Genomic DNA, 14,928 nt, shown 5'->3' with positions numbered 1-14,928 from the left:
CGATCATCAGTACACACATGTGGATGCACAGATATATTGGCATGGACTTTGCTGCAGGGCAAACCTGATATGTATGAACCACGTCATTCAGACATATTGGCTGTACACACTTGCTGATGCACTAGCTGTATGAATGATATATCGCATAGTGTGTTCCGAGCCTTGCAGTGGGTTGGTTTCATTCAAGATAAGACAGTCTTATTTCTAAAGCACCAACAGAGACAAGCATTTTAGAAACACGGACCTGATGGTATATAAAGGAGATCCTCGAGGGACTTGCCAAGCAATCTCTAAAAATATAACACTACACCAAATTTCTGTATACAGTATGGACAGGGTGGAACCTTGCTTGCTAAGAAAAACACATTAAAGCTTCCTTTAAAGTAAGTGTAGGAAAGCTGCATATATTCTTTAGCCCAATAAAATCCCACATCCACTATTGCTTGAAAAAAGATAACCTAGGGGATGCGGACAGCTTCTCAATGGTCTGGGTTGGGTTAGGCACTAGAAGGGGGGTTAGATATCTACACCCCCACCCCCCCACCAAGTCTTAGACCTAGCTGCCACTCCAGATGGGTTAGGGTAGGTGGCAAGAAAATAAGATTTTACTTACCGATAAATCTATTTCTCGTAGTCCGTAGTGGATGCTGGGGACTCCGTCAGGACCATGGGGATTAGCGGCTCCGCAGGAGACAGGGCACAAAAGTAAAAGCTTTAGGATCAGGTGGTGTGCACTGGCTCCTCCCCCTATGACCCTCCTCCAAGCCTCAGTTAGGATACTGTGCCCGGACGAGCGTACACAATAAGGAGGGATTTTGAATCCCGGGTAAGACTCATACCAGCCACACCAATCACACTGTACAACCTGTGATCTGAACCCAGTTAACAGCATGATAACAGCGGAGCCTCTGAAAAGATGGCTCACAACAATAATAACCCGATTTTTGTAACAATAACTATGTACAAGTATTGCAGACAATCCGCACTTGGGATGGGCGCCCAGCATCCACTACGGACTACGAGAAATAGATTTATCGGTAAGTAAAATCTTATTTTCTCTGACGTCCTAGTGGATGCTGGGGACTCCGTCAGGACCATGGGGATTATACCAAAGCTCCCAAACGGGCGGGAGAGTGCGGATGACTCTGCAGCACCGAATGAGAGAACTCCAGGTCCTCTTTAGCCAGGGTATCAAATTTGTAGAATTTTACAAACGTGTTCTCCCCCGACCACGTAGCTGCTCGGCAGAGTTGTAATGCCGAGACCCCTCGGGCAGCCGCCCAGGATGAGCCCACCTTCCTTGTAAAATGGGCCTTGACAGATTTAGGCTGTGGCAGGCCTGCCACAGCATGTGCAAGCTGAATTGTACTACACATCCAACTAGCAATCGTCTGCTTAGAATCAAGAGCACCCAGTTTATTGGGTGCATACAGGATAACAGCAAGTCAGTTTTCCTGACTCCAGCCGTCCTGGAAACCTATATTTTCAGGGCCCTGACAACATCTAGCAACTTGGAGTCCTCCAAGTCCCTAGTAGCCGCAGGTACCACAATAAGCTGGTTCAGGTGAAACACTGACACCACCTTAGGGAGAAACTGGGGACGAGTCCGCAGCTCTGCCCTGTCCGAATGGACAATCAGATATGGGCTTTTGTGAGACAAAGCCGCCAATTCTGACACTCGCCTGGCCGAGGCCAGGGCCAACAGCATGGTCACTTTCCATGTGAGATATTTCAAATCCACAGATTTGAACGGTTTAAACCAATGTGATTTGAGGAATCCCAGAACTACGTTGAGATCCCACAGTGCCACTGGAGGCACAAAAGGGGGTTGTATATGCAGTACTCCCTTGACAAACTTCTGGACTTCAGGAACTGAAGCCAATTCTTTCTGGAAGAAAATCGACAGGGCCGAAATTTGAACCTTAATGGACCCCAATTTGAGGCCCATAGACACTCCTGTTTGCAGGAAATGCAGGAATCGACCGAGTTGAAATTTCTTCGTGGGGCCTTCCTGGCCTCACACCACGCAACATATTTTCGCCACATGTGGTGATAATGTTGTGCGGTCACCTCCTTCCTGGCTTTGACCAGGGTAGGAATGACCTCTTCCGGAATGCCTTTTTCCCTTAGGATCCGGCGTTCAACCGCCATGCCGTCAAACGCAGCCGCGGTAAGTCTTGGAACAGACCTGGTACTTGCTGAAGCAAGTCCCTTCTTAGCGGCAGAGGCCATGAGTCCTCTGTGAGCATTTCTTGAAGTTCCGGGTGCCACGTCCTTCTTGGCCAATCCGGAGCCACGAGTATAGTTCTTACTCCTCTACGTCTTATAATTCTCAGTACCTTGGTTATGAGAAGCAGAAGAGGGAACACATACATCGACAGGTACACCCACGGTGTTACCAGAACGTCCACAGATATTGCTTGAGGGTCTCTTGACCTGGCGCAATACCTGTCCAGTTTTTTGTTCAGGCGGGACGCCATCATGTCCACCTTTGGTCTTTCCCAACGGTTCACAATCATGTGGAATACTTCCCGATGAAGTCCCCACTCTCCCGGGTGGAGGTCGTGCCTGCTGAGGAAGTCTGCTTCCCAGTTGTCCACTCCCGGAATGAACACTGCTGACAGTGCTATCACATGATTTTTCGCCCAGCGAAGAATCCTTGCAGTTTCTGCCATTGCCCTCCTGCTTCTTGTGCCGCCCTGTCTGTTTATGTGGGCGACTGCCGTGATGTTGTCCCACTGGATCAATACCGGCTGACCTTGAAGCAGAGGTCTTGCTAAGCTTAGAACATTGTAAATTGCCCTTAGCTCCAGTATATTTATGTGGAGAGAAGTCTCCAGACTTGATCACACTCCCTGGAAATTTTTTCCCTGTGTGACTGCTCCCCAGCCTCTCAGGCTGGCATCCGTGGTCACCAGGACCCAGTCCTGAATGCCGAATCTGCGGCCCTTTAGTAGATGAGCACTCTGCAGCCACCGCAGAAGAAACACCCTTGTCCTTGGAGACAGGGTTATCCGCTGATGCATCTGAAGATGCGATCCGGACCATTTTTCCAGCAGATCCCACTGAAAAGTTCTTGCGTGAAATCTACCGAATGGAATCGCTTCGTAAGAAGCCACCATTTTTCCCAGGACCCTTGTGCAACGATGCACTGACACTTTTCCTGGTTTTAGGAGGTTCCTGACTAGCTCGGATAACTCCCTGGCTTTCTTCTCCGGGAGAAACACCTTTTTCTGGACTGTGTCCAGAATCATCCCTAGGAACAGCAGACGTGTCGTCGGAAACAGCTGCGGTTTTGGAATATTTAGAATCCACCCGTGCTGTTGTAGAACTACTTGAGATAGTGCTACTCCGACCTCCAACTGTTCTCTGGACCTTGCCCCTATCAGGAGATCGTCCATTTTCTTTGAAGAAGAATCATCATTTCGGCCATTACCTTGGTAAGGACCCGGGGTGCCGTGGACAATCCAACCGGCAGCGTCTGAAACTGATAGTGACAGTTCTGTACCACGAACCTGAGGTACCCTTGGTGAGAAGGGCAAATTGGGACATGGAGGTAAGCATCCCTGATGTCCCGGGACACCATATAGTCCCCTTCTTCCTGGTTCGCTATCACTGCTCTGAGTGACTCCATCTTGATTTGAACCTTTGTATGTAAGTGTTCAACTATTTCAGATTTAGAATAGGTCTCACCGAGCCGTCTGGCTTCAGTACCACAATATAGTGTGGAATAATACCCCTTTCCTTGTTGTAGGAGGGGTACTTTGATTATCACCTGCTGGGAATACAGCTTGTGAATTGTTTCCACTACTGCCTCCCTGTCGGAGGGAGACGTTGGTAAAGCAGACTTCAGGAACCTGCGAGGGGGAGACGTCTCGAATTTCCAATCTGTACCCCTGGGATACTACTTGTAGGATCCAGGGGTCCACTTGCGAGTGAGCCCACTGCGTGCTGAAACTCTTGAGACGACCCCCCCCACCGCACCTGAGTCCGCTTGTACGGCCCCAGCGTCATGCTGAGGACTTGGCAGAAGCGGTGGAGGGCTTCTGTTTCTGGGAATGGGCTGCCTGCTGCAGTCTTCTTCCCTTTCCTCTATCCCATGGCAGATATGACTGGCCTTTTGCCCGCTTGCCCTTATGGGGACGAAAGGACTGAGGCTGAAAAGACGTTGTCTTTTTCTCCTTTATACGGCAATACTTCCATGTGCCGTTTGGAATCTGCATCACCTGACCACTGTCGTGTCCATAAACAACTTCTGGCAGATATGGACATCGCACTTACTCTTGATGCCAGAGTGCAAATATCCCTCTGTGCATCTCGCATATATAGAAATGCATCCTTTAAATGCTCTATAGTCAATAAAATACTGTCCCTGTCAAGGGTATCAATATTTTCAGTCAGGGAACCCGACCAAGCCACCCCAGCGCTGCACATCCAGGCTGAGGCGATCGCTGGTCGCAGTATAACACCAGTATGTGTGTATATACTTTTTAGGATATTTTCCAGCCTCCTATCAGCTGGCTCCTTGAGGGCGGCCCTATCTGGAGACGGTACCGCCACTTGTTTTGATAAGCGTGTGAGCGCCTTATCCACCCTAAGGGGTGTTTCCCAACGCGCCCTAACTTCTGGCGGGAAAGGGTATGCCGCCAATAATTTTCTATCGGGGGAAACCCACGCATCATCACACACTTCATTTAATTTATCTGATTCAGGAAAAACTACAGGTAGTTTCTTCACATTCCACATAATACCCTTTTTTGTGGTACTTGTAGTATCAGAAATATGTAACACCTCCTTCATTGCCCTTAACAAGTAACGTGTGGCCCTAAAGGAAAATACGTTTGTTTCTTCACCGTCGACACTGGAGTCAGTGTCCGTGTCTGTGTCGACCGACTGAGGTAAAAGGACGTTTTAACGCCCCTGACGGTGTTTGAGACGCCTGGACAGGTACTAATTGGTTTGCCGGCCGTCTCATGTCGTCAACCGACCTTGCAGCGTGTTGACATTATCACGTAATTCCTTAAATAAGCCATCCATTCCGGTGTCGACTCCCTAGAGAGTGACATCACCATTACAGGCAATTGCTCCGCCTCCTCACCAACATCGTCCTCATACATGTCGACACACACGTACCGACACACAGCACACACACAGGGAATGCTCTGATAGAGGACAGGACCCCACTAGCCCTTTGGGGAGACAGAGGGAGAGTTTGCCAGCACACACCAAAAACGCTATAATTATACAGGGACAACCTTTATATAAGTGTTTTTCCCTTATAGCATTTTAATATATATAGTCATATCGCCAAATAAGTGCCCCCCCTCTCTGTTTTAACCCTGTTTCTGTAGTGCAGTGCAGGGGAGAGCCTGGGAGCCTTCCCACCAGCATTTCTGTGAGGGAAAATGGCGCTGTGTGCTGAGGAGAATAGGCCCCGCCCCCTTTTCGGCGGGCTTCTTCTCCCGTTTTTCTGAGACCTGGCAGGGGTTAAATACATCCATATAGCCCCCAGGGGCTATATGTGATGTATTTTTAGCCAGAATAAGGTACTATCATTGCTGCCCAGGGCGCCCCCCCCAGCGCCCTGCACCCTCAGTGACCGCTGCTATGAAGTGTGCTGACAACAATGGCGCACAGCTGCAGTGCTGTGCGCTACCTTATGAAGACTGAAAAGTCTTCTGCCGCCGGTTTCTGGACCTCTTCACTTTTCGGCATCTGCAAGGGGGTCGGCGGCGCGGCTCCGGGACGAACCCCAGGGTGAGACCTGTGTTCCGACTCCCTCTGGAGCTAATGGTGTCCAGTAGCCTAAGAAGCCAATCCATCCTGCACGCAGGTGAGTTCACTTCTCTCCCCTAAGTCCCTCGATGCAGTGAGCCTGTTGCCAGCAGGACTCACTGAAAATAAAAAACCTAACAAAACTTTTACTCTAAGCAGCTCTTTAGGAGAGCCACCTAGATTGCACCCTTCTCGGCCGGGCACAAAAATCTAACTGAGGCTTGGAGGGGGGTCATAGGGGGAGGAGCCAGTGCACTGTTACTTTTGTGCCCTGTCTCCTGCGGAGCCGCTAATCCCCATGGTCCTGACGGAGTCCCCAGCATCCACTAGGACGTCAGAGAAAGGGGTAAATTAATAACCCCGTTCCCCCGTCGCCATTCTAAAAGTCAGGATATCGCGGACGGTCATGTGACCGCCAGCATCCTGACCACCAGCATTAGGTATCATTCCCTAACATGGTATGAGACTAAGACATGTGGAAAGATCCCCCCAGAAATCTATACTTCAAAACCAAATTTGCTCTGCCTTAATCTTGTTGAGGCGGGAGGCCATCATGTCTATGTGAGGAACCCCCCACCAACCGGTTACCTCCTCGAACACTTCTGGATGGAGATCGTGTCTGCTGAAGAAGTCCGCTTCCCAGTTGTCTACTCCCGGAATGTGGATAGTGGACATCGCTACCGCGTGCCTTTCTGTCCAGAGGAGGATTCTGGTCACCTCTGACATTGCAGCCCTGCTCTTCGTTCCGCCTTGTCAGTTTATGTAGGCCACTGTGGTCACACTGTCCGACTGCACTTGAACGGCCCGATTTCTCAGAAGGTGGGCCGCTTGAAGAAGACTGTTGTAGACGGCTCTTAGTTCCAGAATATTTATCGGCAGGCTGGCTTCCAGACTTGACCACCTTCCTTGGAAGGTTTCCCCCTGAGCGACTGCCCCCCAACCTCTTAGACTTGCATCCGTGGTTAGAAGGATCCAGTCCTGAACGCTGAACCTTCGGCCCTCCAGAAGGTGTGGTAGTTGAGGACACGAGAGGAGCGAAATCCTGGCTTTCGGTGACAGACATATCCTCTGGTACATATGTAGGTGAGATCTCGACCACTGGTCCAAGAGATCCAGCAGAAATGATCGAGCATGAAACCTTCCGTACTGCAGAGCCTCGTAGCAGGCAACCATCTTCCCCAGAAGGCGGATGCACTGATGAACCGATACCAGGGCAGGCTTCAAGACATACCAGACGCTTTCTCCACCGGTAGAAACACCCTCTGCACCTCCGTGTCAAGGATCATCCCCAGGAAAGACAGCCTCCTTGTCGGCTCCAAATGAGACTTCGGAAGGGTTCAGGATCCAACCGTGCTCCTTGAGCAGATGTGTCGTGAGAGCAGTGGATCTTAACAACTTCTCTCTGGACAATGCCTTGATCAGCAGATCGTCCAGATACGGAATTATGTTCACCCCCTGCTTGCGGAGAACCATCATCTCTGCCATCACCTTGGTAAAGACCCTCGGTGCCGTGGAGAGACCGAACGGCAGCGCCTGAAACTGATAGTGATCGTCTAACAAACCTGAGATAGGCCTGGTGTGGCGACCAAATGGGAATGTGGAGGTACGCATCCTTGATGTCCAGGTCCACCAAGAACTCCCCCTCTGTCAGTCCTGAGACAATTGCTCTCATGGACTCCATCTTGAATTTGAGATAAGGGTTCAAAGATTTCAAGTTCAGAATTGGCCTTACCGAACTATCCGGCTTCGGTACTACAAAAAGTTTTGAATAGTAACCTTTGTTCAAGTGATGAGGTGGAACTGGGACAATGACCTCGGACACTACCAATTTTCGGATAGCGTCCAGAAGAATTGCTCTGTCTGCCGGCAAAGCTGCCAAGCCTGATTTGAAGAACTGGTGAGGCGGGAGAGTGAAACTCCAGCCTGTACCCCATGTACACAATATCCTGTATCCAGGGGTCCAGGCCCGACGACACCCAGACGTGGCTGAAATGCAGGAGTCTTGCTCCCACCTGACCTACCTCCAGGCTGTGCAGTCCACCGTCCTGCTGAGGACTTTGAGGTACCAGAAGCCGGCTTCTGGTCCTGGGAACCTGCGGGGGAAGGCTTTTTGGATTTGGCACGACCAACTCTAAAGAAGGTGTGATAAGGCTTGTTCTTTCTAGGCCTCGCGAAAGGACTGTGACGTGTTGGGAGTAAAAGGCTTCTTCATAGCCAGTGCAGCTGAGGGAAGAAAAGGAGACTTACCCGCGGCAGCCGTGGCAATTACGCATCCAGTGCCTCCCCAAACAGAGCCTGACCTGTATAGGGTAGGCCCTCCACACTTTTCCTGGATTCCGCGTCCGCAGACCATTGGCACAGCCAGAGACCCCTGTGAGCCGAGACAGACATGGAGGAGATCCCCGCAACCATGGAACCCAGGTCCTTCATGTATTCTACCAGGGACCCTGTAGAATCCTGTATGTTACGTAAAAATAAATCAACGTCACCTTTATCCATCGTAGCCAAGTCCTCCTGCAGAGTGATTGACCACTTGGCTATAACTTTAGAAATCCATGCACAGGCAATAGTAGGCCGCAGTTTAGCCCCTGAAGCCGTGTATATGGATTTGAGCATAGCACCCACTTTGCGATCAGCCGGGTCCTTCAACGCGGTAGATCCCGGGACTGGCAATACCACCAGTTTTGACAGCCTGGAGACAGAGGTGTCAACCTTAGGCAGGGGCTCACATTTTTTTTTTTCTATCGTCATCCGGGAAGGGAAAAGCAACCAGGACCCTTTTAGGGATCTTGAATTTTTTCTCCGGGTTTTCCCAGGCTTTTTCAAATATAGCATTTAATTCCTTAGATGCCAGGAAGGTGAGAGGGGCTTTCTTATTGTCCGTGAAAAATGCCTCCTCAACCTGCTCAGGTGTGTCATAATCATCAACTGCACCCCCTTAGCAAGTGATGCTGTCCCCCTCGACACATCCCCATCACCGCCTGCTGGGTCAGAATCGGTATACGTGTCATCCTGCATAATTTGGGCAAGAGCACGTTTGTGATAATGTACCGCAGGGGGCCCCGAGGGAGCAGTATCAGACCATACTGCCATAGAGGATTGCAACACCCGAGTTGCATGCTCAGTCCTTGCAACCCATTCAGAAATCTGATAAATAGCCCCCCTAAGAGAGGTTAACCACTCCGGTTCTCTAGCTGGGATCTGCGCTACAACAGTGCAATCCTGATTACATGGGATGGGATCTTCCTGAGAAGATAAATCCTCTGCAGCATATGAGACAGAGTCTCTAGACATGTTTGCTTTTACACCCCACATACACACAGGGTACAGGGCAGACAGAGTTTCCCCCCCAAGAATGGCAGAGACACAGATTGGAGCCAACGCACACACAGCGCTATATAGGTATAGGGAGACCCTTAACCAGCGCTGACTGTGTCCCCTAATAGGTGACACAGTCTTACACAGCCTCCCATCCCTTCTACAACCCCCTGGTACCGTACAAATAGCTGGAGTTGATCTGGAGGAACTGTCTTCCACCAACGTGTCTGCAGGCAGAAAAATGGCGCTGTAGGCTCTGAGGGGAAGCTCCGCCCCCTTAATGGCGCTGTCTTCCCGCTCTTCCAAGATTATACTGGCCTGAGGATTTTTTGTTGGCTGAGATCCGCAGACCCCGACAGGCTTTCTGGTCAGTGTAGGGTTAAGGCTAAGGGCGCACCCCACAGCGCCGCACCTAGGTACCGCTGAGCCTACCCCGAAGCAGTTAGTACTGCGCTCCTAACTGTAGCCACCATCTTCACACCGGCCCCCTGCTTGCTAGCGGGGGTCAGTGACTCACTCGCCACAAACTTCAGCTCTGCAAGTGGGTGGCGGCATGCTGCTGGGGTGAGTGCTCCCCTGCGGCGGGGAGCGATCTATCCCCTCTGGAGCTCAGTGTCCAGTAAGCGGTGACCCCGCAACGTGGACACTGCTCCCCCCCTCAGTCCCTCGATGCAGGGAGGCTGTTGCCAGCAGCCTCCCTGTAAAATAAAAACTCTAAAATAAACTTTTACTAAGAAAGCTCTGTAGAGCTCCCCTAGCAGTGACCGGCTCCTTCGGGTACATTTTCTAAACTGAGTCTGGTAGGAGGGGCATAGAGGGAGGAGCCAGCCCACACTGTTAAACTCTTAAAGTGCCAATGGCTCCTGGTGGATCAGTCTATACCCCATGGTACTAATATGGACCCCAGCATCCTCTAGGACGTAGAAGAAATTTATCTTAATTGTCTTACCATTACCTAACCTCCTGATTTTTGGGGAAACTAATGGTATTTTACATTCTGCTCAAATGCAAGCACATATTTGTACATAGGTCTTACATATCATAAGGACAACGCAGGCATATGGTACCAGAGGAATCGGGCCATTGCCCCAAATGCCTCTCTTCAGTGCTTTATTCTTCCATAACTTTTGGCAGTGTCCCAAAATACAAAAGGTTCTGGAATAAACTGCTTTCCTTCTTGAACTGAATTTTTCACCTAAACCAAACACTGGATTTTGTTGCATTATTATGTGCTAACTTCACCTCCTGGGCCATAGAGACCACTACCCACAAACAGGTTTTGCCTATACTTACTATCATAGTGACTACAACCACCTTGTCTTGAACAGGTTACAACTGTTCTTTTACATAAGCTATTTTTGGAATGGAAAGCTACTTGCCTGATATTGAATCAGGAATTCTGCATATAAAAATTGGGACCTTATATTGAGTCCTTCTCTCAGTGACAATTATTAAAACATTTTGAATCCACTAATTTGTATCTTTAGTCACTATAATCTGCAGTACCCTGGAGGTGAGGTGTGTCTGTCAAAGATATTTACAAAATCTTGGTCTCTTTGAACAATACCTGCTCTTAATGCATACAGTACTTGCTTTTAATGGATACACCCCCCACCACTTATCTTCGGTGTTATCCTTCCCCCTTCTATGGGGAACACTATATGTTTCTCTATTATTTACTGGAAAATGCCATAAATGCATTATTATTATAACTCTTAATAATTTGATAAGTCTCTCCACACTGAACATGGACGGCACCTGATGCTCCTTTGCCTACAGTATCCATTGTTGGCGAGTCCCTGATGCAACATTTTAGACTTCATCTCCCATTTCATGTACCTCTTGATGGATAGAAGTATATGCATGTTCCTTATTTCTTATGTTATTCCAGTAAAATGTCTTTGACTTGGTCTTCTGCTGCTTTTTTGTCTTTAATGAAAAACCAAATAAATACATCTGCAAAAAAATAAATTAAATAAACCACTCCTCACCATTTGTCTCATTTCAGACACAATTTTTGCTTCCACTTCCCACTGAGGACGTCCATCTAAGAAACAAAAAGAAAAAAATATATACAGAAACATGTAGACTTGACCCAGCAGTTTTAAATAAATACAGTAGAACAAAAAAAAACGCTAAAAGGCACACATTACAAAAATGTATTATTTCCTTTGTACATGCCTGCTTCAAAATACGAGAAGTCTTATTAATTCAAAGACAATATGGGACAATGCAATGAGCAAACCTCTCAAAATGATGCGCCATGTTTTCTTTACGCTAATAAAAGTATTAATATCACACAACTTAGAGGGTCTATGAGGGTTGCTTATTGGTGGATTCTGCTTTGCGTGCCCCCTAATCCATGATAAGTGCTGGCGGTCAGGGGCTAATTGGATAGCCTGGGAGAATCAATTTAATGTGGTCATTTACTGCAGTTAATTGGATATCCTCCTTAGATCCTTTGTAACTTTGTGCGGCACATAATGCACTTACCAATTTCATGCTTTTCTCTGGTATCGAACATCAGTGACATATTTGAAGTCATCGACCAAAATCACTACCTACATGGCACAGCACAAATATCCCTTTCCTTTAATTTATTTATTTATTTATTAACAGGTCAAGAAATACTTCCATAAACAAATTAAGCCCACATTGAGCACATACATACATCTAGTGATTTTAGTCTACTACAATGATTTTTTTTTTTTTTTTTACCAGCCCCCAGTATACAATCACTCCTTTTATAGGAGAACCCCTAACAGGGTATATAAGAGATAACTTAAGGTTTAATACTTGTTTTTATATATATTTCAATAAAACAATGGTACTTTTGTTTTGGAAATAAGTAACCCATTGTTTCAGTAGTAGTTAAGTACTGTCAAGTCGTTGCCGACTTATGGTAACCCTAGGCCATGATGATTTGTTCTGCACACAGAATAGCTTTAGGGTGGGATATCCAATGTATATGCTGGGAAAAATGGCTGCATGTTGTGATCTACTAGTACTTATAGGATGCTAGAAAGTGTCTGCAGTGCCCTATAAGGGGGTAAATAATAGTAACACAGTATACGTAGAATACACAACAGCTACACATATTCTATATACAACACCACAGACAAGGCAGTAGGGATAAGAGAAAGGCAACTTGCTGTTGCTAGAAGAGCATCTAGTGGGCAGTTATAGTTGGTCAATTCAGCACTTGATGCTCCTGAACCCAATGCATGGATGAGTATAGAGAAGAGCACTGGTGACAAGGACAGTGCTAGGAGAAGAGGCTTCTGTGCCGGATACATTATGTACTAAAATACAGGTTGAGTATCCCTTATCCAAAATGCTTGGGACCAGAAGTATTTTGGATATCGGATTTTTTACGTATTTTGGAATAATTGCATACCATAATGAGATATCATGGTGATGGGACCTAAGTCTAAGCACAGAATGCATTTATGTTTCATATACACCTTATACACACAGTCTAAAGGTCATTTTAGCCAATATTTTTAATAACTCTGTGCATTAAACAAAGTTTGTGTACATTCACACAATTCAGTTATGTTTCATATACACCTTATACACACAGCCTGAAGGTCATTTAATACAATATTTTTAATAACTGTGTATTAAACAAAGTTTGTGTACATTGAGCCATAAGAAAACAAAGATTTTACTGTCTCATTCTCACTCAAAAATCTCCGTATTTCGGAATATTTGGATATGGGATACTCAACCTGTATGTATATTTTTCTTTACTTTGAGCAAATGCATCAAACAAAACACAGAACAGACTGCTATGGAACCATAGGGATGGTTCAAGGTTTGATGATGTGACTGATGGTTGTGTTTAACGGTGCATCAATCGTTATTACTGTGTACAGATGCTGAAGGTGGATGTCTCAGACTTTGCACATTCAAATGCATGGATTTATTATTATCCTTGATTTATATGGCGCCACAAGGGTTCTGCAGCGCCCAATTAGAGAGTACATAAACAAATAATCAAAACAGGAAAACAGCAACTTACAGTTGAAGACAATATAGGACAATACAGGGTAAATAAACATAGCTACATCAGCAGATGACACTGGAATAAGTATCGTGTAGCAGAAGACTGTTGGAGTTGATGCAGTTGAAGATTATTAACGTAAGAGAAAGGATAAGCACATGAGGGATGAGGGCCCTACTCGTGAGAACTTACATTCTATAGAGGAGAGGTAGACAGACAGGGGTGACACAGACGGGGAACATAGTGAGCGTCAAACAGAGGGTTAGGATGAGATTTGGCTGAGTTTGGTGAAGAAGTGGGTCTTGAGAGCCCGTTTGAAGTTTTGTAGAGAGGTGGAGAGTCTGAGGGGGAGAGGTAGGGAATGGATGTGTACATGGACAGCCACCAATAGTTGCAGCTGTGTGTGCTTCTGCGTCTGAATCAGGTGTATCAACATAAGGCCTGTTTCAGAGCTTCTAGGTCTCAAAATGCCTAGAAGCTCTTGCTTAACACAACCTGATTCAGATGAGGTTGGAGGCACAGCACATACAGTAGTGCAATGTACTGATGTAACTTAGTAACTAAGGTTGAAAAAAAGACAATTGTCCATCGAGTTCAACCTATTTGTTTTCTCCTATGCAGTCTTATTATAGGACTAGTTATTTTTATGTTAGGACTAGTTAAATTAACTATAATGCGTGCCCACGCACCATTTCCCTGAATATCTTTATCCAAAAGGAATTTATCTAACCCATTCTTAAAGGTGTTGACTGAGTCAGCAGTTACTACTCTCTCAGGCAGGGAATTCCAAACACGTATTGTCCTTACTGTGAAAAAACCTTTTCGCCTCAATGTGCGGAAACTCCTCTCCTCTAACCTAAGCGAGTGACCACTTGTTCTCTGCTGATTTTCTAGAAAACAGGTCCCTCCCAAGCTCTGTGTATTGACCCCTTATATATTTATAGATGTTGATCATGTCCCCTCTTAGTCTCCTCTTTTCCAATGTAAACATGCCTAGCCTTGCAAGCCTTTCCTCGTATTCCAGCGTCTCCATGCCCTTGATTAGTTTGGTCGCTATTTACGCATGCTAATATCTTATTAGCCTTCTTTGCTGCACTCCTACTTTGGGTACTGCTGCTTAATTTGTTATCTATGTGAACCCCTAAGTCTTTTTCCAGTACAGAATCCCCTAATATTACCCCATTTAGTATGTAGGTGTAATTTTTGGTCTTGCCCCCCAGTGCATTACCTTACACTTGTCTGTGTTGAATCTCATTCTCCATTTTTCTGCCCATGCTTCCAGTTTAGTTAAGTCGTGCTGAAGAGACTCAGCATCCCCTCCATATTTATAACCTTACACAATTTGGTATCGTCTGCGAAAATTGACACCATGCTCTCTAGACCTGTTAGGTCGTTGATGAAAATGTTGAACAAAAGTGGTCCAAGCACAGACCCTTGTGGAACACCACTTAGTACTTTAGTCCAATTTGAAAATGATCCATTTACCACAATGCGCTGCTCCCTATTATCTAACCAATTACTGACCCAAGTGCATATTGTGCTCCCTAGCCCTATTTCTTGTATGTTATCGATAAGACGCATGTATGGTACAGTGTTGAAAGCTTTGGCAAAGTCTAAAAATATTATATCCACCTCCTTACCCTGATCCAGGTTCGCACTTACTGTTTCATAAAAGCCAAGTAAGTTGGTCTGACATGATCTGTCCTTCACAAATCCATGTTGGTTCTTTTTAATGAACTTATTTGCTTCAAGGAACTTTTGAATACTGTCCCTTAGAATACCTTCCAATACTTTACCCACTATAGATGTAAGACTAACTGGTCTATAAT

The 14,928-nt window shown here is 46.6% G+C and overlaps 1 protein-coding gene across 1 annotated transcript in view; it reads right to left on the bottom strand.

Moving 5' to 3' along the window:
- NFATC3 (nuclear factor of activated T cells 3) overlaps positions 1-14,928 on the bottom strand; it is a 664,419-nt gene that overhangs the window by 125,723 nt on the left and 523,768 nt on the right. Inside the window, exon 7 of the mRNA XM_063945273.1 lies at positions 11,085-11,140. Coding sequence (XP_063801343.1) covers positions 11,085-11,140 — 56 coding nt within the window. The remainder of the gene's footprint in view (positions 1-11,084; positions 11,141-14,928) is intronic.

The sequence above is a fragment of the Pseudophryne corroboree genome, chromosome 11, assembly GCF_028390025.1.
Source record: "Pseudophryne corroboree isolate aPseCor3 chromosome 11, aPseCor3.hap2, whole genome shotgun sequence".
Lineage (NCBI taxonomy): Eukaryota > Metazoa > Chordata > Amphibia > Anura > Myobatrachidae > Pseudophryne > Pseudophryne corroboree.
The sequence above is the reverse complement of the archived record's forward strand: the minus strand, read 5'-3'. Positions and strand labels throughout refer to the sequence as shown.